Source organism: Elgaria multicarinata, chromosome 3 (assembly GCF_023053635.1).
Source record: "Elgaria multicarinata webbii isolate HBS135686 ecotype San Diego chromosome 3, rElgMul1.1.pri, whole genome shotgun sequence".
Classification (NCBI taxonomy): domain Eukaryota; kingdom Metazoa; phylum Chordata; class Lepidosauria; order Squamata; family Anguidae; genus Elgaria; species Elgaria multicarinata.
This window is the reverse complement of record NC_086173.1, coordinates 110,658,719-110,686,556: the sequence shown is the minus strand read 5'-3', so window position 1 is coordinate 110,686,556 and position 27,838 is coordinate 110,658,719. Positions and strand designations below refer to the sequence as shown.

At 40.5% G+C, this 27,838-nt stretch overlaps 1 protein-coding gene across 1 annotated transcript in view; it reads right to left on the bottom strand.

Moving 5' to 3' along the window:
• Nucleotides 1–6,251: 6,251 nt before the first annotated feature.
• The window catches only part of FBLN2 (fibulin 2), a 134,644-nt gene continuing 113,057 nt past the window's right edge, over nt 6,252–27,838 (bottom strand). The window contains 8 exon segments of the mRNA XM_063121254.1: nt 6,252–9,673; nt 11,705–11,828; nt 16,081–16,209; nt 16,297–16,413; nt 18,261–18,386; nt 21,973–22,101; nt 25,893–26,036; nt 26,371–26,508. Coding sequence (XP_062977324.1) covers nt 9,316–9,673; nt 11,705–11,828; nt 16,081–16,209; nt 16,297–16,413; nt 18,261–18,386; nt 21,973–22,101; nt 25,893–26,036; nt 26,371–26,508 — 1,265 coding nt within the window. The 3' untranslated portion in view covers nt 6,252–9,315.

Sequence of the window (27,838 nt, the reverse complement as noted above, 5' to 3'; positions counted from 1 at the left end):
TAGCCAAAGCTGTTCTTGACTTCCACGCTGACCATGCATATTACTGAAAATGTTTTAATCACATCAGTGGTATCCATTGTACAAATAAGTTTAATAAATGCCCCTATTTATTTATTTATTTATTTATGTCAGTGGTAGATTTTCCTTATAACTACACACCAGGAAATGAATGTAAGGAGTCCCATGCTTCTTCGACACAAGCATAAGGTATCCTCCTTCCTCCTGCACCCGGGCATCTCTTCCCCCAACAGGAAGGAGTTCCGTGGACATGAAAGGAAGATCCCTCAATTCACCTCTGAAAGTAGCAATGATGTGCTGTATTTGTCTGTAGTAGCAAAAATGTACTGTACATCTGAGCTAAGGGTTGCTATTTTTCTGCTAAATCACTGCAGACTGAAAGGAGCCAGTACAGAAAACATTTTTTCCAGCCCTTGAGGAACTCTGAAGCAAGACTAACTTGAGAAGCCATAGTTTAATCTTCTAGAGCAAGTTTTGTGAAGCAGCTTATTCAAAACTTGAGAGAAAATTACATCTAAAAAACAAGCCCTTTTCTATTGAGAAAGGAAAGTAGGGTAAGTTGCACTTCCTATTTTCATTTTATATATCATAACAATTAAACAAAACATATAGAAAATCCGTCTGCATCCTTTCCAAAATTTGCAAAGAACCAACATTGGAAATGCAACACAGCCATGTTTTCCAGTTTCCATGCTTTTCACAATTTATGGAAACACTTGTGTGGCTCAATCCTACATTTATTTCCCCAGAAGTCTCAGTACATTTAGTATCTAGTAAGGGCCAAAAGAGTCATTACTTTATAAGTGTGTCTGGCCTATGTCTCCCCCCACCCCCCATTTTTAGTCTACAGTAGGTACAGGGGCCTCAGTCTGGGCCCAGATTGGGACTCCTGCACATGAGCAGGATTCTACCCAACCAAACTTTTTCTTTAAATCCCCTCCCCTCCATCCTCACACACATGGAAATAATCAAAAACTTAATTAGTGCCCCCCCCAAAAAAGAAGGAAAGATTTTAGCCCTCTCCTGCCCATATGCATGTAGTTTAGCCCTGAGATAAAATTTAAAGTAGGGCTGTGCACAGCCCCCCACAACTCACCTCAGAAGCCATTTCAGAGCCTCCAAAATGGCCCTGATTCTACGTGGGGTGCTTTAGGGGGTGCCTGCCTCACCTCGGCACTGAAGCAAGATCCCCTCCACAAAGTGACTCAGACTTGCAGGTTCCTGGATGCCAGCCAGAGAGCCAAGCTGTGTTTTATAGTTAAGATTGCAGCAGCCCTCTGTTTTACTATAACTATGGACGCAAACTACAGCGGCCGTAAAGGGCCATTCCTTTTTATGGCCACTGTAGTTTGTCAATCAGCATGGCTGCTTCGAGATAAACATTTTTAGACATTATGGATTGGACCTAGGATTTGCTTTCCACAAGGAGAAGGGTATACTCCTTCCCCCTACACCACAGTTTTGGGGTATACTCCTTCCCCCTACACCACAGCTCATTTTTTCCAAGAGGGTCTCATGATTCTCTGTGTGTGATTTTAGGGGGTAGAGGGACTGCCATGGAAAGGTCACTTCCGTCAGCACAGTTGATCCAGCATAAATCGGGATTCAGCTCCATAAGCTACTTTTGCAGAAAACTAAAATAAAAGCATCTTACCATCATGATATTATACATGTAAAATACTGTATAACCCAGTGGCCCAAAATAAATACACCTGAAATCTAATCAGAGGCAGCTAAATGCTAGGTCATGGGGATTTAAATGCCTTGGATTACAGACTTGGTTGAGCAACCATTGTCAACAAGTGCTCATTAATGGCTTGGTGTCAACATGGAAGGAGATCTCAAGTGAAGACCAACAGAGCTCATTCCTAGGCCCTGTGCTGTTCCATATTTTTCATAAATGACTTGGATGAAAGTGTAGAAGGGATGCTTATCAATTCTACAGATGACATAAAGCTTGAAAGAATAGCAAAGAAGGCTGAATCAAGATTCTTGGTGATAGCCCACATTTGTAGAATTTGCTCCCCCTCTGAGGTTTGCAGCTTTTAAAAAGCAACAACTCTGAAAGCATTTTATTTTGATGTGTATCTTATTAAGTGCTATTCCGCAGAATTTTAGTACTGTTCATTTTGGAGGTGTTTGTGTATGTATTATAAGAATGAAGGTTTTGTGTATATATTAGAAGAATGAAGACCTTCTTTTCTGCTACTCCCAGACTTTGGAATGGCCTGCCGGAGGTGACTCGGCAACTTGACAGTCTACTAGCATTCAAGAAAGCTATCAAGACTGATGTCTTCGGGCAGGCCTATCCAGTGGAATTTTAGGATGTTTTAAGGATGTTTTGACCATGTATATTATGTTTAAATTCAGTTTTATGCATTTTATATTTACTGCTGTTCCCCGCCTCAATCAAAATGGAGAGGCGGGTAAGAAATTTATTATTATTATTATTATTATTATTATTATTATTATTATTATTATTATTATGGTATTATGTTGTATTTGTTGTGTGTATACTACCTTGTGAGGGCTTTGAGTGGTTTAGAAATGTGAAATGTGGTTTAGAAATAAAACAAAAAACATAGTTTCAGAAGGTTCTTGACAGGCTGGAGCACTAGGCTAAAACTTACAAGAGTAAGTTCAACAGTGATAAATGGAAAGTTTGCATTTAACTACAAAAAAAAAATCAAAGGCAAAATTATGAGATTGGGGAGAATTGACTTGGCAGTGGGACAATGTTGCCACTTTAAAAATTAATATGAGTTTACGCTGAATCAACAGAACCATAGGGCCCAGATCCTGGGAAGCAATAAACCCTTTTGGATGTTCAGAATCTGTGTAGGAGCGACATGTGAGGAAAAGGAGTCCCTATCCCCACCCCTATCTTCTCAAATTTCTGTTTCCCTGTAGTTGTGTATGGCGGTCTCCAGAGGGGGCACCTCCTATATCCATGGAGGTGTTCCACATGATTAAGAACCCACCACAGAGTCTCTTTAGAACATCATCCTACATGGAAATATGCGACGAAGGGGGGCAGGGCTAGATATCTCCTTCTCCTTACTTGTTGATTCTACCTAGATTCTGAACTCCCAAATAGGTTCCGTTCAGGCCACATTTGGAGTACTGTGACCATTTCTGGGTGCTACATTTTATGGACATTAATAAACAAAAGTGTTTCCAAAGAAACGCCCTCTGAGCTGAGTATGTTTAGCCTGGTAAAGAGAAGACATGATAGCAATCTTCAAATATCTGAAAAGCTTTCATGCAGAAGTTGCATGACACAGGAACCCTGGGAGTTCTTGGAAGCTTATTAAGGCTTTCCCAGTTACATAAATAAAGGCAGACACATTTCCATGAGAAACCGTGTGCTCACTTCTACAATCTTCTTCCTCTGCGATTTGCAGTAACTGGGGCATGATGCCAGTCATCAGCGACACTCCCTTCACTTAATTGAGTGCATCCCCTAAAACACTTCTTTGCAGAAAGCAGGGCACTTATGTTTAATGTTCAAGGCCTACCCAGCAAACAAGTCCACATGGAGAATGGGAACAGCCATGCTTTTATTGAATAATAATAATTGTGCTGCATTTCTCTCCTAAGTTTCTTTAAGCTCCTTGAGTTTTAGATTGTGTTCTGCATTTTATTTTATTTTTATTGTGATTTGTCATATTGCAATCTGCACTAATGGCTACTAGTCCTGATAGCTATGTGCTACCTCCAGTAGCAGAGGCAGTAAGCCTATGTATATCAGTTGCTAGGGAATATGTGTGGGACAATGCTTGTGAGTTCCTGGTTGACAGCTAGTTGGCCACTGTGTGGACAGAATGCTGGACTAGATGGACCCTTGGTCTGATCCAGCAGGGCACTTCTTATGTTCTTATGCTAACTTAATACCTTCTGCTTCAGTGCTGGTTTTACCTTACTTGGTGTTCATTATTCATGAGAACCCCACCCCATGAACAGCGTGATTCTTTATCCTTCTCACATTGGCCATCATTGGGCAGGAGCATCTAGGACAGATCAGGAAAGAATCCAGAGAATCCAGACTTTCCATCTTTATGTTTATTAAATATAGGAGGAGGAGGAGGCTAGCCCTTCCTGCTCTGTCATCACTCTCCTCATACCCTACAGATGGAGGGGACTTTGTGAAGAGGAGAGCCTTCTCTATCCATGGATGTTCACGCAATCCAGAGTGCTGCATAATCCCAGTGAAAGGTATGTTCCTTTCCCAGGGATGCTTATTTATACTGCTGGTTTTGTGCTTCAACACCCAGTGAGGAACATGCAACATTGCCTTTGCTACAAGCCTGTAATTACTCCTGGTGGGTTTGTTGCTTAGTGGTAAGCCAGGAGTATGTACGTCCCCCAAGTTTAAAATTAATTCATCCATAATATTCTGATCTGCCCACTGAAATATCAAAGCGGTATTGTGGTGGCCAGGCTCTTCTAAGTCAAGAGAGTCCATCCACGGTAAACTAGCTATTACTACAGCGATTCCAGTTCCGTTCCCCCTCAAGGATGGAAAAAACATTGAATTCTTGACAAAAGGCCAAGTTCTGTGATGGAAAAAGCAGAGTGAATGTGCCAAAGAAAGCACTAGTGGAACTTTTTTCAGGGTGGCAAACTAGTCCTCTGGGACCCCATCCACACTCTGGGCTTTCCTTATCAATTACTTCTCCTACAAGATGAAGCTTCGTCATTGCAAACTGCCAGTGACTTAACAAAATGATTGACTGTGTTTGCTTCTAGTCAGCAGAAGGTCTCTACATTACAAATTGCTTGTCCATTATGTCTCTGACAGGACAGACCACTGGAGCATGAATGGCATTTACACTCAATCAAATGCTAATGTTGATTGAAAACATTGGGTTTCATACACGGGGAAGGAGAACTCCATCACTCCATCATGCGTTTATTGCACAAAACATTGAAAGGGCTTTCCATCTATATTGCCCTCCTCATCTAGTTATTCTTAGGGCTTCAGATAGATGTATCTTTAATTGCACTGTATAAGCTTTGGAAATGGGTGAACCATTCCACATCCCTCCTGGAATCTGTTTTATTTTCTGGTACTTATTAAAATCTGGGACCAGGCCATTTCCTAACATGTTCCTGGTCTGTTCTACTCTGATTCACCTTCAGCTGAAATCCAAGGCCTGCCACCTGTGGTGGAATTTGGCAATTTCATAAGCATACTGTATTTCTTCTGGAACCTTTACTACTCCTTTCTCAAGTTGGTGAGCTCTAGAGAAGTATGTTTGAAGCTGTTTACACTCTAGCTACTCTCTATATCACATGAACCTCTAGATCTATGTTCTGGTGTATGGATAGCCCTGCCTTTGAGAAAGGCAGGTAGGATCAATGGCTTTATAAACCCTTCTAACAGTGCAATCCTCTGCATGTTCACTCAGAAATAAATTCCACTGAATTCATTGGGACATAATCCCATGTAAATTTGTATAGGATTACAGCCTAAGGTTTCCTTTCCTAGGGTTGCCAATCTACCCCATTTTGCCAATGGTCCCTTCTTTCCCAATTCTACTCTTTCACTTTCAAAGAGAATTCTAGTTGTGGCATCAAACGGGACTGAGAAGGATGAACCAAGAGACCACCCGACCGCTATGGTGGGGGAACTATTGCTACTGCATTGTCTCCTGCAGCCACCAAGCTCTTAAAGCAGGTGTGCAGAACCTCTCTCAGACCAAGGGCCAAACTTCATATTTTGAAAAGGCCTCATGGGGCACATTGCAGTGGTGGTCAGGGCAGAAGGCAATAAGGGAGCAGAGAGCATTGACCAGGGGGTTGGACTTGATGGCCTTATAGGCCCCTTCCAACTCTACTATTCTATGTTTCTATGAGCCAAAGACAAAAGGAGGAGGGTCAAAAATACAAACACATTTTAGCATAAAGCTCTTCTTGCCAGGAACCTTGCCTTAGGGGGAATACAGAGAAACTGCACAAAAGCCATGAAGCCATGAAATGTTAAGATGATTGAGAGAAAAGGGGGGTAAGACTGGATTTGGAAACCCGGAGGGCTAGATTGGGACCCCAGGCCTGAGGTTCTGTGCCCGTCTTAAAGTGACAGAAAGGTTTTCCATGTTAATACCTGGCTGGCTTCTATGTATTAGAACATAACTTTTAAATAAATGTTTAGATGGGGTAGCAAGTATGCATCAATACTACAGATAAAGGACACCCCACACACACACAAATACACACTATGTATAACATCATCAGCTACAACAATACTTATATTTTACAGTGTACTGAAATCCAGACCAAAAAAAAGCATTGAAGAAAATCATCAATGATAGCACATCTTTTTCCCGTTCTCCTTTCTCTCCCTTTAAACATAAGAAGCATTTACATGTTTAATCATATTCATAGCACAAATTATTATTTTACATTTCATAATACTGCAGCATTTCATAATACATTTTCTACTACTATAAAATGTCCCTAAGGTTTGGTGTCTTGTTTATATACAACAGAAGATCCAATATAAGATATTGAAAGGATTAAACCATTTTATATAGTTATCTATCATCTATCATAATTATTTTTATCATCAAATGTTTTTATAGATTATGTATAGCTGTGTTAAAAGATGTTCAATAAAATTTCACCACTAGAGACTGTTTTATCTTTAAAAAACCACCGAACATTTATTTTTAAATGTTGCTGTTCACTTGTATATTTCCACAAATTGCTTGATTATACTATCCATTATAACATGTGGCCCATGGATTTAGACCTCATCAAGTTTTTTTTAATATAAAATAGAAAAATACAAAACAATTTAAAAGTTGCATTGTGCTATTAGTATAATATATGGTCTATACAAGCTGCAAAATAAATTTCCACTTTCACCATGTGATTCAGGCTGGAAAAGCAGAAAACAAATCTAATTTGTTTACTTCAAGTTTTACCTTAATTTTCTAATTGGATAGCCATGCAATTCAATAAGGTGTTTTAAAAAATTAAGCATCTTTGGTTTGGCATATTTCATCTTTGGCATTTCCTTGAAAGAGTATAATACATCTTGTCTGCACCTAAATTTTTTCGAAAATAACGTGTTCCTTCAGAACTAAATTTAAATACAAAGCCAGGCAAGTGCCTCAAACTGCAATGCAAATTTCAGCAAGAAAGTACAACACAATCCTCTATTTCCTTAGACGTGAAAATGCCTAAAAAATATTAAACTTTATACATGGATTATCATCCTCCCGTTAGGTGCAGGTAAGTTAGATAGAGGCCTACGTTTGCAGAAAACGCTGCATAATAAATGAAAAAAGACATTTAATTGTGAACGACCAACAGCACAATCCTACACATGTCTATTCAGAATTAAGTCCCATTGTCTAGGATTGCAGCCTGAATCACGCTCTGAATGTCTATCTCGCACCTCAGCTAAAATCACTGGAAATGCACATTTAAGGCTGCTCTGCACTTAGGGTGGACAGTTGCTCCTGCATCTTTAATGTTATGCAAAAGTCCGGAGTTTTTGAGGTAACTATTAAAGGCGCTGGAGCTCTTTTGCAGCTGGTCAACAGAATTCCATACAGCCATGATTGCAACATGTACAATTAGGTTTTTCAGGTGTGCACACAGGTTTAAACACATCGAGACTGACCCCTCGGCAAAGTGCCGTATTGGGTCCCCTCCCAGTTAGTGTTGGCCAGGAGCATAGGAAAATGCTGAAGAAGACCACTCACTCAGTCACTCACTCACTCACTGCAGCTGCTCCTCTTAGCACCAGATGGCAAGGGGAACAAAATACTTAAAGTGGCCCAACCAGCCCAGTGAAGAGGTAGGGGTCAGTGGTGTTGGGCTCTGGGCCCCCAGCCTTTACCTGAGGATACTGTGTGGTGGCACTGGGCCAGAAAGGTCCAGGTGTATGTTGTCCAGTCTTTACATACTTCCTGTAAGACATGATTTACACCCAGCAATTATGTTTGCCATGTAAAGGTTGGCACTGATTTTGCAGTGCTGGTGTGACATCTCTGAAATGCAGATGATGTTGTTCCATAGGTTCTGATACACCCCAGCCTAAGCACTTATGAGCTGGCTCTGCGAGCTTGGAATCACACTGTTAGTAAATTGCTTTGAACCTCATTGTATTAAAGTACAAATTAGCCCTCGCTATTGGGTCTGTGGACATTGAAAATTGTTCAAGGTGCCTTTTCCTGGACACTGGGTGTAACCAAAGCACCTAAGACTGGATCTCATTCTTTCATGAGAACCTTAGGATTGCCACGTCTTGACTCAAAGTTGGAAGATACATTTAAAATATAAAGAGAGTTCACTGCGCTGTGAATTGGATGTGAAGTTTATATGCACATTAAAATTTGTCTCTAGCATACTAGCAAATCTGATGCATATATGTCTATCTTGCCCTGCCTTGCTTGCTTGCCTGAAAGAATATTAATTCTGCCACCAGACCCTGTTGTATCCTTGCTGGAGAAAGAACAGGAAGCAGCTGTAGCTATAGGGCAAGCCAGTGCATGGGGAGAGGCAACAGTAACATACAAGCATCTGACTTCTCTGGTATGCTAAAGAAAGATAGGAATAAAAAACTAGGATCTTCAATGCAATCACAGCACAGTGAGCTCTCTTTATATCTTGCATGTATCTTCTGCCAAAGAGGCTCCTTTCCCCTTTAAAAGCTGCACCAGAAGAAGCTTAGAAGTCAAAAGGAGGTCACTTTCTGGATGTTTGTCTGCCGTGCAATTATTCTTCAGGCATTTTCAAGGCCAGAAATTGGTATCCTACCCAACCACAAACCCAATCTAGCTGCACTTAAGCATCTTTTATAGTCCCGCTGATTTCAGTGGCCATGTCCCTTTGAAATCAATAGTATATTTAGACCCCAATCCTATGCATGTCTACTGAGAAGTAAGTTCCATTGATGTCAATGGGGCTTATTCCCCAATAGATGTGCCTGGGGTTACAGGCTTAAATGCTTCAGTTTGGATAGATCATGCCCGCCCGCCGCTATTAAATGAATTCTGAAGTCGTCACTGGTGCAGTACCAACAGAAGATTTTAGAACATAGTGTAACTACTGTACATATATTTGCTTTAAAGCTCAAAGCCTTCCTTTGCTCAGTTAAAAATCCAGAGTTATACAAGAGATGAGTCAATACATTTTAAGTTAATTTTACCAAAACAATGATGTTTGCAGAGCTAGAAAAAGTAATATAAGAAGCTAGATATAGATTTTCTACCATCGTCATCAAACTCAGTAGAAAAGTTAAAGGCGGTAGCACCAGTAAACTCCGGTGGCATTGCATATGCCTCAGTATGCATGAGAAGTGATGAAGATATAAATTTTGGCCAGAAAAGTTGTGTACGTTCCTTGACGCCAAAGCTTCATTTCGACATCTAACAAAAAGTCTTTGGGTTCCTTCACTTGCCGCTGAAGGTAGACGATGCCTGTGTAGGAATTAAGCTTTCTGGTGCTGAAGTAGTTCTCTTCATTTCCTTTGTTGATTGTAAGGATGATGTTGTCTCCAGCATAAGCAGGCGAGGGACCAATTCGGAAAATGTGAGCTGGCACAACAATGTTAGTTTGGAAGTTAAGCTGATAGTAAGTGATTCGCAGCGGAGTGTTTTGGCACTCCATATAGTTGAAGCAGTTGATACGTTCACATCTCCTGAGAGAAGAGGAAAGGGAAATATTTAGCACTGCAGTAACTGTGATTCAGAAGATACGCATCTTGGTGATTTGCCGAGTCCCAGGAAACCTCTCTCATGTGCTAGGTGGAGACGCAGCAGAGCTGCAAACTTTGAATGGGCAATTAACAGCTGCTTGTTCTCCTGTTCCAACACTCTTTACAATGATGCAACTATCAGCATAACAGCAAAGTACTGAAAGACCATGAACCTTGAAAGCCCTTCCTGGAAGCTCTATAATGAGCACATAGAGGAATACAGACAAAGTCATACTGCCTAAGTTGCCTGGATAAGAGCTCTGTGATTCATCAAATGTATGGTGCTATGATCAGGCTGTATGAAATCCTAGAGAGCCATGCTTGCAAAAGCTGCACATTTTCTGTTTTCGTTTCAAGCTGTACACCACTAGCATAAGGAGCTGCCTTTTACTAAATCACACCAATGGTCCAGGAACTACATCTCTGCCTGGGTCCACTCTGCAGAGTCTCAGGCAGAGCTTCCACAACAGGCTTTCAGGCAAATACAATGGATGTGCTGCTATCAAGAACTCCATCTTGATTCTCATTATACGGTATTACTTAAAGCCGTATACTCGTGTAGGAAATTTGTGGAGATTGTGGCCTAGTTCGCACGTAATCAGAAGCCACCCTAGGTCAATTTCCCTGTGGGGCTTCTTGACATGGCAGCGGTCACCATTTTGAGTATTCAAAGTGCGATGGGGGCACACTGTAGCTTCTTGATATGTGCAAACCTAGTGAGGGTGGGTTGTTGGTGTGGTTCACAAGCTCATTGCCAGGTTCACACATAACAAACTGCTGTGGCTGTGGGGGCTTTGACTGGCAACTTGGTGTCCATGGTGGGCTGCAGTAATTGTGCAAACCAGGTCTGTATTTCTGGTCTTCTTGGGAGGGTCCCTCTCCACCACGGCAGAGTCTGCAGGGAGAACAAAGATGGCCTGGGGAGAGGTGGAGGCAGCATATTCTACCTTGGGACAGGCTAAGTTTAGGTTACATTAGCTGGAAAGAGAGTCAGAAATGAAGTACCAGAAAGTCTGTTTACCATCCAAACAGTTAGCCGGTTGAAGAAATTAAATATCTCATCATATATTAAATAAAAAAGAAGCAACAATTAAACATGGAATTAGAGATGACAGCATATAAAAGACTATCAGGAAGAGCACTCTCAGGCAGTTAACAACACATGCTGAATTTTTAATTGACCCCAGAATAGTTGTTTTAAATCGATATTGTTTTTTCAATAGATATTGTTTTTACGCTTTTAACGGTTTTAAATTTTTATAAATCTGTTTTTAATGTTCATTGTTTTTAACTTTTGTAAACCGCCCAAAGAGCTTCAGCTATGGGGCGGTATATAAATGTAATAAAATAAATGAATAAATAAATAAATAAACATTACATTTCCAGAAAACCTGAGCGCCATTTTTATGCAAAATGGTGGCTTGCTAAGGGGATGGGTGGCCCTGTTGTGCTCATGCAGCATGGTGAGTTGGGGAAAGAGGTGGAGGCGGTGCAGTGAGTGCCCAACAAGAACAGACAGAGGTGACTCCATCTGTCCCTAAAATTAAACAAGGACTGGTCTTAGTGAGCAGTATTATTCAAAGACCTTTGAAAAGAGCACAAGTACCCTCAAACAGGAGCAGTAGGGATGCAACAAGTAAATGACGATCAAACAAAAATAATTATTGTAGACAATGGTAAAAATCAGTGGAGGCTGATTTCAGTGGGGCTGTGATTCCATTCTGGCTTTTAGTCAGAACCACCCAGAACTCTAAAGGAGCTATCCAAGTTGCTGAACCTTATGCCCTAAATGGGTTCAGCACCTTGGATATCCCCCTTAGAGTTCTGCTGGTTCTGACTGAAATACGAACTGGAACACAGCCCCACTGAAATCGGAGCCACCAACTTCCACTGCCACAGATGCCCTGTGATCTAGTTGTTGCGTATTTGGGTTTGCTGAGGGGAGGAATGCAGTGCTGGCATGATTGGACTTACATATCAGATACTTTTCTGTAGTTTGGTGGGCATTCAAAGAAAAGACATCGGAAGCTGCCTTGGATATTGTAACAAGACTCTGCTGTTGTACAATTGTGCGTTCCCATTGCACATTCATCAATATCTGGGAATGAAATGTATAGGAAAGATTACACAACACAATTACAAAACAGTGTAGCTGCAACCTTGGTCCAAAATCATGCAAAAACTATTACTTGCATGAACAGACTTTGGGTTAAGTATGTGAAAATATATGTTTCTGTTAACCAAAGTGGGGAAAGCATGCATTTTGGCTCTATATAATAAAGATTTAGCATTAAGCCTATCTATGTCTTTGTGCATAATTTACTCATTTTGTCCACTGGCTGGCAGCAATAATTAACTTGACAGCTATCTTCTCCGATACTTACATTTAAGTTAAATATTTAGTATCACCAGAACACTTTGCAAAAGAAAAAAAGAAAAGAAAAAGAGCACACAGAATATGAACACTTCAAAAATGCATACATTAAAAAAATGAAAAAAATGCATATATTTGGGGAGCAAAATCTTTGAAATCTTTAAAATGTATAAATGTGCAAAAGTATGCAATGTGCAACATTTTAAAATGCGTAAAATGCATATTTTTTAAAAAAAAGTGTGCATGAAAATGCATGGAAAGTTTTGTGTGGACTCAAAAAAAATCACAATCTGATGTGGAGATGGGACAGAATGAACCTAAAAATGAAAGAGAGAGAGAGAGAGAGAGAGAGAGAGAGAACGAACATGAGCAAAGCATTGCAGATTCACCCATTCCTACTAGAATTCTCTACACCTCAATTAAGATGCAAAAAGACAACCAAAGACAGTTATCTTTTTCAAACATGTAAGAATCTATATGGGTGGGTTCACACATGCAGGTTTGAACTCTTCCTCTTTGTGGACCTGCCTTTCACTGGCATCCTGGTACTTCTCTCCGCGGTTGGGAAGATCACATAAGATTATTTTAAAAGCCCCAAATCGCATGTATGAAGTTGCTTGTAATTCCACTAAATTCAGAGGAATTCATTTCCACATAATGTGCTTAAAGTCAAAATTAAAGACCTTTTTGTTACTGGGCACAAGAACAATTCTTGAACAATAAGTTGACAAAATATTAAACCACGGTTCTGAAGCTATGGAATACCAGATGCAATGGATCCAGTTCAAGTTGTGGGGGGAAAAACACTGGCTCAGCTCTTGTAGCCACACAGAAAACTCTCAAATGTCTAGACAGCATTCAGAGGTTTGTGAATAAAATAAATGTTAACAGACAATCCATGTGGCAAAATACTGCGGTGAAATTTGTCAGTTGCCTTAAAAGAGAGGGGCTCCTAAAGAAATACTGTAGCCTTCCCTGAGGGTCTAAGAATCACTCTTGCATGGAGTGTGGCTTGCTTTAAAAGCCCAAGGAATAAATAAATAAATATGAAGTCAAAGTAAAGCAAAGTAAATTAAGCCCCTCCTCACTGATTCTTAAAACTAGGTGAAAAAGCAAATTGTTTCCATATGGTCGCAAAAAGATTTACTTCTCCATCTTGGCCTTCTAAAGTTTTACCACACAACTTTGAAAACAATGATCCATAACATAAAAATCTACCATGCCAGTTCAAACAGATCAGCTTGAATTCACTAAGCCGTAAAAAAAGCCATGAATGAAATGAAAAGGAAAAGAGGAGAGGGGGAAAAACCCCACCACATTTATTGGATTTCAGGATAAAATATCCTGGATAACAAACTATTTATATAAAATGCTTAGGTATGTTTCCGTAAAGGTTTCAGCTGATACAGGTTGCTAAGCAACAGTAACAACGTGTAACTTCAGCTGATACAGGTTGCTAAGCCCCTCGCCCGACTCCTACGAGCTTTCCAAGGTAATCCTACCCCCCTTTCTGCCTCTTCACTCCCCCCCATGAAGGGGGCAGCACCACGGTCCAGAGCATGAGCGAGGCATGGCCAGGGCCCTTGGTGGCCGGGTGGGAGGCCGCTTGCCTGCTGCGAGCCGAAGCCCCAGCCTAATCTCATGCAAGCTGGGCGGGCAGCCCAAGGCTGACAGGAACCCCAGGGAGAAGGAGACACTTGCTCCCCCTCCCCCCGACCTCCCTGCCCACCAGGTCTGCCAGACGGTGCTGTATCAGCGGTCTCCAAGCAGCCCGTGCCCCCGCGATATTTAATTAATAAACTTTAAGATATGCTACAATGGCGTATGTTACACCGGATGCAGCTAGTATTCCTGTAATTTCCCTACACATGGTGTGAAAAAGAGACCACATTCTGTTCACTGGACCATCCTGTCCAATGTTCAAGACCTTTGGCATTCACGCATGGTTGTAATGTTTAAACAAGGTTCATGTGCTGGAAATCCAACAGGCACAAATCGAGAATTCAAATATTACACCTATGCATGGGATTCAAGAGTTGTTATGGACAGAATGGTTTTGGTATTTCTCCTCCTCTAAAAATAGGGAAAAGTTAAGGAGACAATCATCGAGGCCATTCAGGACTGGGCTTAAAATAACCATCGAAGGATCTTCAGTTAGGTTGATTTCTAGTTGTACCACAGTCAAAAACTGTTTTAGACTTCATATACCAATTTTCAGGCAGTAATTCTAGTAGCATTGCTATGCTACCAGTGCTATTAACTTCTGTTAGGAGAACAACAAAAGAAAGAAAGAAAAGCAGCTGTTCAGTTTCAGAGACAAACAGTTTAAGCATATGAGAGTATTCACATAGCCAAAAATGCCATTGGTGTGCTATGAGAACAGTAGCAGTGGTATGTGTCTATGTCAGCCTTCCTCAATTGGTGTCCTCTAGATGTTTGGGACTATAAGTGTGAGGGGAAGGCTGACAGCTAGTGGCAGGTACTTGGTGGTGGCAGGCACTTGGTGGCCTAGTTAGCAGTGGGAGGGGCACCATGGACAGCCTAAACAATGCTCACCAAAACCTGGAGCCAGGCATGCTAAAGAAACACCATACATGGGCATATTCATCACACTAAAGATTTCTCAGGCTTACAGGCCATAACAAGGGAACCCACTTTGCCCAAGGTAGAGCTAATTCACAAATGCACATTCCTCACATGATACATTCACCACTTGAAAAATGTCATCCAACAGTGGGAACAGTCTCCATTGCAAAGTATTATGTTGGAGATGACATCTGGCAATAAGACAGTCTGGGGCACTGTCAGGATCGGGCCTGTTCTTCCTAGTGTGGGGAAAGGTGTTTTGGAGGAGTCAGTTGGACTCAGAATCTGGAGGAGGAGGAGGAGGAGGAGGAGGAGGAGGAGGAATCATTTACCAGCCATCACAGGAAGTGGGGGAGGAGAGTCTCCAAGACTCTTCAGGAGTCAAGGATGAATCTTCCCACGAGCTTATTGCAGAGAATGCAAATGGCTCAAAGACCATTCGCCACCCCCACCCCGCCCACTCCTGAGAACTTAGTCTCTGTCTGAGGGGGAGGGGACATAAGAGTTGACATATTTATTTATTTATTTATTTAAAACATTTGTATCCCGCCCTATATCATTAGGATCTCAACATGGCGTACAGATAAAATCATACAATATAAAACAATAAATATACACAGCTAAGAACAAATTAAACCATATCCCAGAGTCCGCCACAGGGTCAAGCGGCTAGAGTTGAGAGGGCGTGGGAGGCTGCCTCTTAGGGTAGCAGCTCGCGAGAGGCTCCTCCCAAAAGACCCTGACTGAGCTAAAGTGCCTGTTGGACTGTAGGAATCAGACCTGCTTCAGTTGAAGGCAACTGCCTAGCTTTGTTAGCCAAAATAGCTCCTAGCATTCACACTCCCTTCAGGTGTGAAGAGATGTTTATTGAACATAGCTTTGTTGATTACACAGCAGATGTCTTTGTTGTCAGTGGAAGGGCTTGGAATCATGACAGCCACAAAGAATGAATTTGATGCTAAACAAATGGAATGGTTAATCTGCATATGTGAATTAGTCCTTACTTCAATGAACTGCGAATTTCGCCTTTATTGGATGAACTCTAATATCACAAGCAATGCAATGTAAAGTAGGCAACAAAGGACAAATGTCTCCAAAATCACCCCCCCCAACCCACTTTCCCCGGTTGGCAGAGCACCATTGTAGGAGGCTATGGCTAGACTTGGAGAACAAGCAGAAGAGCTTTTTGCATTGTCTCTCCCCCCACGCCTCGCTCAAAACAAGTCATAAATAAGAAACAGAGCTTCTTAGAGTTCTGTCACAATAGTTTCACATTATTATTATTATTATTATTATTATTATTATTATTATTGTAATACTTGAAAATAGTGTGATGAGGGGGCACAACATGATGCTTTAAGGATTTGAGGCACTTCAACCTCCTTCTTACCTCGACAAGTCCTTCCGTTTGCTCCCATAGTATATCCTTGATCAGGACAAGCACACTGATAGCTTCCAGGTACATTGAGGCAGCGGAAGGTGCACAGAATACCTGCACTTTGTGCACATTCATCGATATCTGTAATAAAAGTAGTAACAAACATATAAGGACAACATTCCAACACACGCGTACAACAATATTAGGGTAGGAAAATCCAGAATGTACCTTTACAAGAATGGCCATCTTCTGCTAATTGATAGCCTTGCCTGCAGTAACACTGATAGGAACCATAAATATTAGCACATTCTTGACTGCATGGATTGTTGTCACATTCATTGACATCTGTATAAAAATGAGCATAGAAATCACATTTATTCACTTGAACCTCCATTGCAGACCAGTATTAATTATTAGAAAAAAGGTGAAAAGGCCCCACTGTAGCCAGTCACTGAGTAAGTTGCCAAATGCAAAAATAGCTTGCATCTTGAAACAGGATGACAGATGTCCAGCTTGCACATACAGAAGTACATTTGATATAATTCCTTATTTTATGAGTTGTCTAAGTGGATGCAAATAAGCCAGAGGCTCACTCTGTCTTTTCTGCAATACTGGAACATGATTTGGATTGTGCCTCACTCCCTGGAAACTAAAAATTGGCCACGAACGCAAGAAGCATGTTCACCATTAGGTTTGGTTATGCTGTGTAGTGATTAAAGAGTTTAGGTGATTTATCATCATCCTGAACAATTATTGATTAGTTAGCCAATTAAATATAAATAGAACTGATTATTACCAAATCCCCTATATAGTGCAGTCACCACTTATTAGAAGGGAAGGCTATGCACAATACTTTCATTATCATCGTTTTGCTTTAATTTTACTGTAGGTTTAATTCTATTTTAACTTTTGTAATTTATATTTATATGTTTTATTGTACATGTTTTAATCTTGTAAACTGCCTTGAATCCCAGGACTGGGGGGAAAAGGCGGGACATAAATAATAATAACAACAACAACAACAAGGTTGCACTTAGCTCAAAACTCCATCGATCCACACTAACAGATCAACTAGCATTGATTAACCTACTGCTTAAACAAGTGAAAGATTATAACCCTATTTTCCACACATGCTATTACCATTCCAACATTACAGAAAGGAGATGATGAGGCTTGTCTTGAAGCCAAACATTTTTTATGACTTGTGTATACAGAGTCACATAGGATATAGGCACTAATTTTACGAGTTATACAACTGAATGAAAGTAGATCACATTTCAACTAAGGCAGCGTCCCTCCTCTAGAGTTTACTGTAGGAAGGGACTCCTAGGATTGAGATGCTAGCTTATAGCTAGGGCCTACACAAAACAGAAACGTAACATGAGTGATAGGTATTGGATAACTACCAGGAAGGAAGTATAGTGGGGTTTTTTTAAAAAAACCTAAAAATGCAGGCTTCGATCCACTGATGCCTTACATGCATGGGAGGGCTCTTGTATTTGTACAAGGCAGCGTTGCCAAATTCTTCAAATTTCCCTACCTCACTGCAGCCCTCTATACTGTTTCAGAGACCCCCTCGAGTCTTGACCCATAGAAGCCATTTATGGAGGGATGCAGGGGGCTGTTGTGGGGATGAGGAAAGCCCCATTGCATGAGAGGAGTATCGCTCACTCTTCTCTGGATCCAACTCACTGTCTTCAATAGTCATATATTTATTGATACTCCAAATCAATGAGAATAATGGGAACAAGTATCAATATGAGAATATGAAAACAAACAGGAAAAACGTTGGGTGGGGGGATGCTGAAGGAGAAGTACTGAGTGCTTCAACACAGGGCGGGTTTACAAGGAAAAGGATTTGCCAGGAAAAACCAAACATACACTTTGGGCTGCACTTCCTATAATCACATCCCAAGGAGGAAGCCCCTTTGAATGCAATGGGTAGAATCCAATGGTGCACTTCTGCCCCTGCCAATTCTTTTCTGCCCCGCCAACTGTGTTGCACAAGCAGCTCCCACTGCTTGTGCAATGGCATCTATGCCATTGAACAAACAACTGCATGCTAACCTCCCCATCCAATATGAAATTTGATGTCATCACCACTGTTTACAAAATTATCTGTTCACCAGCACAGATTAAAAACAGATCATTTTGCTCTCATAGTTTTGTCTTGAAACAGAGTAGTGAAGTACCTTCACAATGCTTCCCATCATAACCCAGGCGAAAGCCAGAAGAACAGGAACAATGATAGGACCCGGGTGTATTTTCACAGGAGTGTTGACATAGTCGGCCTGGATAATTCCAGCATTCATTTATATCTGGCACAACAGAGTGAACACAAACATAAAACAGGTTTCAGAGTCAGGAAGGGAAGAAAATGGTAAAAGTGTTGGGGGCTAGGTTGTATAATTGCTTTGATCTCAGACTTTATATTTCCTTATACTTTGTACTCTCATTAATGTGAACGAATGTTGAAATATAGAAACAGACAATTAGTGCCATTATTAGAAACATAGATTGCCTTTATTTCTACAGATTTTCCACATTTGCACTCTGTGTTCTCAGATGTCCATGGAAAGTTGCCTCATACAGGATATGGTTTACCAAACAACTTTGCACATGCAGCTGCTTTTTTAAAATTCCCAAAAGAGAAGCAAAGGGATGGCCATTACAGAGGTGAGTGTGCTACAAGTGTCAGAGAAATCCATAATGGAATCATATGAGTTTGGATTTCTATGCAACTGAGCCACAGACTATGCAGTGGATTGGCTTTTCTGAAAATGCATGGATTCCACAGACTTGTAGACTGGATCTTTTGCTTTCCAAATTTTTTCACAAATTTAGTCATAGAAAAATATGTAAAATAATAACAACAATAATAAGCCCCAAATGCACCCCCTCAGAAAATGCATATTTTAGGGGGCTTTGCCCATTTTTGCATGTGAAAAATTGTGGAAATGCGAATGTGGGAAATGAGAAAAAAATCTGATTACATTAATGTGTGGACAAAAGGCATCTGACAATCCCTGAAACACATACAGAATAGATTTTATAAAATCCATATAACCATAGGATGTGCTCATATGTGTTGACACCATGCCTGGGCAAATTCATGCAGCCTATAGGTTTTAATTTATTTATAAAGAAATAAAGTTCCAGTATTGCTTGTGCCATGATTTGCACTGTTAGCACTGATTCTGGATTATGTAGTCACTGCCAAGAGCAGCAATGAAGCTAACAATTCTCCAAAATACACAATAAAGCTCTATCACTAATTCCACTATTTTGCATTAATCTGTGATTTCTTTTAGTCAATCTGAAATACATTTTGAATAAGTATTTGAATGTGAATTGTTCTCAAAAAATATTATTTAATTGCATCATTTAATAGTATTTAATAGGGCTGTGCACCGCCTTGGATCATAATCCCAAATTTCCACAGATGTCAACCATGGATTCATCTGTAAGCTCAGAAATTTTCATGTGGCTATCTTGAAAAATGAACAAATTATAGGTGTTTATTTCTCCCAATGGAACTCTGTGGAGAAACACATCCAAATCGCGATTCGGAGATCCGAATCTCGCCTCGGATCTGGCTCCGAGGCCGATTGGGGGAGGTCCGGATCAGTCCGAAGCAGATCAGGCCTGATCTGGAAGGTCCGGATCAGGCTCCGAAGCAGATCAGGGGGTCCACACACAGCCCTAGTATTTAAACATATTTTGACATATTTATGATACAATTCTATGCATACATACCTGAGAGTAAGCGCAATCAAATATAATGGGACCTACGCCTGAGTAGACATGAATAGGATTGCTCTGTTAAACTGCTGAGAACTGCATCACAACATTTAGAGGAGTGAAAAATCTGCTGGGCAGCTTAAGTCCTGACCCACATATTAGTCCAGGATTAGGTCATTGATCTTTTCCGGCAGGACTGATCTCTTCCGGCAGGCCTACCCAGTTGAATTTTAAGATGCCTTTTAATAATGTGCTGCTTTTAATAAATTATTAGTTTTAAATGTTTTAATTATATGTATTTTATGGCGTTTGCATTTGTGTTGTACCCCACCTTGATTGGGAGTAACAAATATTTTTAAAAAAATTATTATTATTATTATTATTATTATTATTATTATTATTATTATTAAGGAATTGAATTCTTCAAACATTTTTCAACATATAGCCTGTTTCAAACCCCTTATCAATTTCACCTCTATCCTTCTTGGGAGGAAGGTTTTTATTTCACTTATACTCTCTGCAGATAATTCTCCAAGCTTATGCAACATATTCTTCAAGTTTTTATATCCAGCTGCCTATAATTTCTCCTGTTGAAAATTAATTTGCATAGAATTTGGCATAATAAGGTCCATGATACATGTCTGCACACAAGTAGATTTACAATATCCACATCAGAGACTGATCCGGGTGGATTACTACCATAGTATCCCTATCTGTTGTTTATTCATTCAGTCGCTTCCGACTCTTCGTGACTTCATGGACCAGCCCACGCCAGAGCTTTCTGTCGGCCATCGCCACCCCCAGCTCCCCCAAGATCAAGTTCGTCACCTCCATAATATCATCCATCCATCTTGCCCTTGGTCGGCCCCTCTTCCTTTTGCCTTCCATTTTCCCTAGTATCAGCATCTTCTCCAGGGTATCCTGTGGCCAAAGTACTTCAGTTTTGCCTTTAAAATAATTCCCTCAAGTGAGCAGCCTGGCTTTATTTCCTGGAGTATGGACTGGTTTGATCTTCTTGCGGTCCAAGGCACTCTCAGAATTTTCCTCCAACACCACAGTTCAAAAGCATCTATCTTCCTTCGCTCAGCCTTCCTTATGATCCAGCTCTCGCAGCCATAGGTTACTACGGGGAATACCATTGCTTTAACTATGTGTACCTTTGTTGTCAGTGTGATGTTTCTGCTCTTAACTATTTTATCAAGATTTGTCATTGCTCTCCTCCCAAGAACTAAACGTCTTCTGTTTTCCTGGCTGCAGTCAGCATCTGCAGTAATCTTTGCGCCCAGAAATACAAAGTCTGTCACTGCCTCCATGTTTTCTCCCGCTATTTGCCAGTTATCAATCAAGCTGGTTGCCATAATCTTGGGTTTTTTTAGGTTTAACTGCAACCCAGCTTTTGCACTTTCTTCTTTCATCTTCGTCATAAGGCTCCTCAGTTCCTCCTCACTTTCAGCCTTCAAAGTGGTATCATCTGCATATCTGGGATTGCTAATGTTTCTTCCCACGATTTTAACTCCAGCCTTGATGAAGGCTGGATTCATCAAGCCCAGCACGTAGCATGATGTGTTCTGCTTTCCCAATGTGGAAACATTTAGTGCGATAGATAGATAGATAGATAGATAGATAGATAGATAGATAGATAGATAGATAGATAGACAGAATCCAGATTTAGGCATGTACAGCTGGGTTGGTGGAAGTGGATGTCCCTGCCTTCTCCTCCCCACAGCAGTCCATCCTGCCCTCTTAAAATGCTACACAGGTGTGTTTGTACAGGGAGAGAGAGCAGACACACACACCCCAAAAAACACACAGGTGGAAGCACTTTCTGTGAAGAGAGCCCCTCCATCCACAGAAAATAGATCCCGGATTCAGCCCAATGCACAGGAGATAGTGTTTAACTTATGGCTAAGGAGTGAATTAAGCTGACCCCAATCAATTGCCCACACCTGAAATAAAATGTGGACATGTTCTCAATAGCACTTCTGATAAACATATGAGCTGGTCCCTGTGATTGAAGGTGGTTTCAGAAACAATTCTATTATCTCCTTTGAGCTCTAGTGCTGTGGGATTAATAATTGCACTGGAAACAGCAGCACAGGAACACTGGCCTGCAGTCTACGTTTCATCAATCAGCAATAACATCTCCTCCTGTGCTGTACATACCAATACAGGTTCTGCTGAATGAATCATACTGATATCCCATCTTGCAGTCACAGCGGTAAGCTCCAGGTAGATTGTGACAAATCTGTCCCTCTCCGCAGCGGTGTACACCAGTCTGGCATTCATCAACATCTACAGAAGCAAAAGGTAGCAATTACTCTCACCACAGTGGGCCAAGCTGATGGTCACTCTCTGAATATCACAGCTTGCAGGCAGCTGGACTGAAAAAGAAGTCTGCATTGTGAGAGTCAAACTGGAGCAGAGACACTGTTAATGTTTTCCCCCTAACACTGCAGGAAAAGCGATTAGCAATCACTAGTTCCCTTTTGCCAAATGGGGTTCATGCAGTTCTGTTTCTTGGTGTTTAAACATGGTGTTTAAAAGCAGCTTGCAAAGCCCTAGGGCACCCGCTGGGTTTTGCTACAAACAAAAGTTCCTATCACATTGCAAAAGTTGTGTCCTTGATACTGTTATAAGCAGTGACACTTATATCAATGTTCTCCTCTATCATTTGTAATGCTGTACTTTAATAAACCACCATTTTCCTACACTAGAATATACCCATGACATATGAAATCTTCGAATTGATGGAGTCGCTACAATAGTGAATAGTGGTACATGTTATAGGCATGTAACGCTCTTCAAGGTTTGTGATGGAAGTATGTAATGTGATGGGAGGAACTACGCTTTCATAGGCTTTAGCTACTGGTCTAGTGGGACAGAGTGGTGAAGATCTTGTGAGGGAGAGGCGTCGTACCTGCCATTTTTTGGTTTTTTTTCTTAAAGGAGAAGTTGTGCACGAGCACTCGTGTGCAAAAAGTAAGATTTTGGGGTGGGTGTGTGTGTGTGTGTGTGTGTGTGTGTGTGTGTGTGTGTATATATATATATATATATATATATATATATATATATATTCATTCCTCACTCCCCACACATCATCCCTGTTGGCGCAGTGCCCCTGAGAAGCTCTGCGACCCGTGTGCGGGTCCTGGCTCCTCGCGAGGAACCACGAGGAACCGGGACAAACTGCAATGCCCGGCCAGTATCCGAGGCAGTAAGCCTTTGTGTACCAGTTGCTGGGGAGCATGGGTGGGAGGGTGCTATTGCTCTGTGTCCTGCTTTGTTGGTCGTTGGTCAAGAGCTGGTTGGCCACTGTGTGAACAGGGTGCTGGATGAGATGGACCCTCAGGCTGATCCAGCATGGCACTTCTTACGTTCTTATGATCAGGTGAGTTTATATTTCTATGACAACTTACAAAACTCCACTGAGAACAAGTTAGTAAGTAGACTTGATCTCATTTTCCATGGAAAGATGGCTAGAAAAAGGTCTATACAAAAATGACATAAATAACTGTTGTGCTGAAATTCATAGGTAACTTGGGTTTGGCTAGAAATGTTTCCTAACCATTGGTGTTTTATCTGTTTACTAATCTATCTTCTTTTAAATAAGACTAACAATGTATAAATCAATAATTGAAAGTGTGAACATTTTTTTATTAAAGTGCTATGTCTTTGCTTCTCTCCTTGCATCAGAGCAAGCATTAAAAAGTTAATTTTAATACAGATTTAAATCTGCAAATTAGCAACTTTAGTTGCCATTAATTCATTTGTTCAGCCCTTTGATTAGTTTCTGTGAAATTGCGGGTTCCCATGTGTTCTGCCTTTAATTAAGTCCAGGACATTATTCAGTCAGAACTGCACCATATTTCATGATAGCTACAGTATTTTTCAATTAAATATAGCAGGAAAATGCTGCTAACCAATCTACTGAATTAGAAAAATTGAACATTATTGGGAAGATGAATTCTCTAAACAAAAAGAAGCAACCACACAGACTCTGTTCTTCAGCAAAGACTTGTCCAGATGATCTATTTCTATTACCATAATCCAATCAGAAACCTAATTATCCACAGTGATGCCTCTTACAAAAGGAAAGAGGAAATTGGAACCACAATGGCTTTGGGTTTTGCTGTTTGTACTCCTCCCTTATTTAAAGAAACCACCCCAGAGCATTAAAACTCTAAGCAGAGGTAACTCACTTACATGCCAAGAGGCATAAAGCTTTCATGTACTATATTTTTCTACAGTTAGAATGAACCACAAAGTTCCCAAATGGACTGCAGTTCCGATTTCTGTATTTTCAAAATACGCCAAGTTTGTGATCAAATTCTCACTAGTGGCCAGTGAGGTTGAGCAGATGCAGAAAGCAGCAGATGATGCCACTGAGAAATGTCCATGGTGGTCAGTCCCAGCTCTGTTTTTGAGGGCCTTTGAGCAAGATGCCCTCAGTGGGGGCCCTCTCTCAGTGAGGCCACATTCTGTCCATGATTGCCACCAGCTACTGCTGCTCCTCATTACCTCTCTCTTCATTATGGTGGTGGTGATGTGCTTCTCCATATCACCACCACCACCACCACCACCGTCAGGGCTAGAGTGAAAGGCAGGTGAAAAGCAAGTTGCGAAGATGAAGAGGAGGAGCAATTCCAAGGGCTGTCGTCACTGGGATCCTGCTGGTGTGTGGACCCTCGGCAGGTGCCTGACCATGCCTGCTCTTATTTATTTATTTATTTATTACATTTTTTTTATACCACCCAATAGCTGAAGCTCTCTGGGCGGTTCACAAAAATTAAAACCATAATAAAACAACCAACAGATTAAAAGCGCAAATACAAAATATAGTATAAAAAGCACAACCGGGATAAAACCAGGCAGCAAAAATTGATATAAGATTAAAATACAGAGAAAAAGGGGGGGGGGGGGGAAATAAGAAATTTGAAAAGTTTCTTAGAATCCATTTTTTTTTTTTGTAATTGGATTTTTGATTTTTTGAAATATGTTTTTGCTGTTTTTCATGAGTGTGACTTGCTTTCTGCTGTCTTCTTTATTGTGCATCTTATTTTTTGGCATATTTATGCCTTTTGTAGGCAGTCTGTTATAGTTAGTCACCAAACCAAGGGCCTCTTTTCCACATCCCAGCCAAAGATTTTTGCAAAATTTGTTGCATGACAGTGGATCTTGGTAATTTCAGACAACCCATTACATGTGAATTACTTTGGTTTTGAAGTGCACAACTAACCTTTATCTTCCTCCCCTCTCCTCCCCACTCCATGCTTTTATGTCCCTGATACATTAGAGCCAAAACAAACAAGTATTTACTTGGGGATAACTCATTTGCTTCTTTGTATTCTATGTCTTTAATTTTCCTGCACATTGTCCAAAGAACTCTGGCTATTGGGTCTAAAAGCTCAATGAAATAATCAGCACCATTTGATGATAGCAAAAGATAATATATTTACACATAAAAATTGAGTACCCGTGACCATGTATATGCCCTGCCTGCCCTTAGATATATATATGTTCAAAATGAACAGCGATTGCAAACGCGAGCATCAATGTTTGGAGAATCTGTGTGAGCTGGACCTTCACACACTTGCCTGTCCCTATTCAGCAATGGCTGCTGCTTACAAGGCCTCTGCCCCATTGCACCATGAAAACTATGTAATTAATTTTGGATCAACATTAAATTCAAGCTCCAGTGTACCTGCAGTATTAATATCTGATGAAAATTAATTCCCAGTGAAAAGCAATGTTATTCAATAAAGCATTTCACCACTAAGACCTCGTGAGTTTGGCAGACCTGCTATGACCCTCACTTGCTCAAATCGATGTTCAGATTAAGCAAGTCGGGAAAGCGTGAGGGTGAATTTCCTTCTGGTGGTCACAAGCCAGAACAGTACTTAGATGTCATCCACTAGTGTTAAAAATGCTTGCAAACAAATCCTCCCATCCATGTATTTGTAGGAATTTGAAACATGCATATGTATAGAAGAATTTTATTTAACCATTTGAATTTAGCGATTAGAATTTAGGGATGCATTAAATCCCTCCGAATAGTCAGCCAGGTTCCTTGATCTGAGTCTTACCAACACATCTAGCTCCATCTTCACTCGAATGATAGCCCCTGCTGCAAATTAAGAGGTTCCTCTGACAAGTATAAGACCCAACAGTATTGATGCAGTTGAATCCAGCTTTACAGGGCTCAGGAAGTGATGTACATTCATTAATGTCTGTGGGGAAAAAAATCTATATTAATATATCAGTATCTATAATTAAATTAATCAGGAACCCATCTTCCAGCTGTTGTTCCTTTCTTGTTCGTTTGGCTTTGATTTATTATGCAATAAATCTCAGGCTGATGGGAATCTGTTAAGCCAACAGTTAGACATATAATATTATACAACCTAGCTTAATTTTAATTTATTTTTCATTTTTTAAGGGAAATTATTTTTAAAGGGAGGAAATAGTGGATCTTTAAAGGCAATTAAACATGATCGAATATAGGTGATATAAAAGTATCTGGAGCTCATTCACTAAGGAATATATTGTCAAAGTTGAACTTACCAACACAATTACCCTCAGGATCTTGTAAAAATCCATCCATGCATCGTTGCTTTGATTCACAATAGAATGACCCTTTTGTATTTTGACATACAAAATTTATCTTGCAGCTGTGCGTTCCTCTTTCACATTCATCAATATCTATAACCCAAAACAAAAACCATTAATTTAGTCAACAGTTTTCTTATTCTTTTGTAGCAGCATTTAGCTTCTCTGAAGGTCCTCGATTTGTTCATGCACACAAGTAAGCTAAAAAAATGATGGGTGCTCACTTTCAGAGCATGACTCTTTATAGAGATGCTGCAGTGATGGGCATCACCAGCATTAAATCCAAGATACTTAACAACAATAATCTTTAATTAGCTAACCCAGCTCCACAGTAAAAGTATTACTCCCTGTATTACTGATGTGCAAAGATGTAGGAAAATATCTGCAACCTTTACTAAATATGCTAAAAATATGATGTGCCTCTTCATTTCCTGTTTTAAAAAAAGCTGTTTTGAGAATATTTAAGGTAAGCTTACCAACAAGGAAGCCAAGCATCCCCATTTTTTAGAAAAATCCATTTATGCAGAACTCCAATAAGGCATGCCTCCTGCTTTTATGTATCTGAGTCATAAGATCTTTCAATTGTTACTTAAATCATCAAGAACAGAGGAAGAAACATCTAACGATAATAACGACTCATTGACTCCTAATATAACAGCATGTGCAAAAGCACTGGAATTAAAACAAGTAATCAGTCATTGCTTATTATAGGGATGCTTGAATTTTAGGCCTAGAGGCCAAACATTAATCTGAGGACCACTTATACATCTGCTTTGTAATCTTTAATATGCTGTATTTGAAATTAACTAGCATATTAAAGATGCTTTATAAACCATGAATTGAGAAAGCCTCATAGGCAGGCGCAGAAACCTGCCACACTCTACAAATAATTTCCCATGAAATCGTAGGTTTGGAAGGAAATGAATGATTTCTGAATGCTGCCCACACATATAAGAAGACCAGCATATCATAGCCCAAATCTCCTAATGATTGCTCCCAATGGCTTCATATAGATATTAAACAGCACTGCACCCTTGTTTAATATCATGAAGACATTAAAGATATTAAACAGTACTACGGCACCCCATTACACAAATGCTAGGGGAGGAGTGACACAGAATTATCCAATACAACTCTCTAACAACAATCCTGCAAGTCGAAGGGTAACTACTGCAATCCAATCCACACAGCTGGGCCATGAGGATACCATGGTAGATAGTAGCAAAAGCTGTTGAGAGATCAAAGAGAATTAACAGGGTTGCTTTCCCCCATGTCTCTCTCCCAATGAAGGTCATCCATCAGGGCAACCACGAATGATTCTGTCCTTAAACTAGGCCTTAATCCAGATTGGAACTGATCTAGAATCTAGATTATCTAGACTCCAGATAATTTGTTTCCTCCAGGAGTGCCTGCAGCTCAGCTG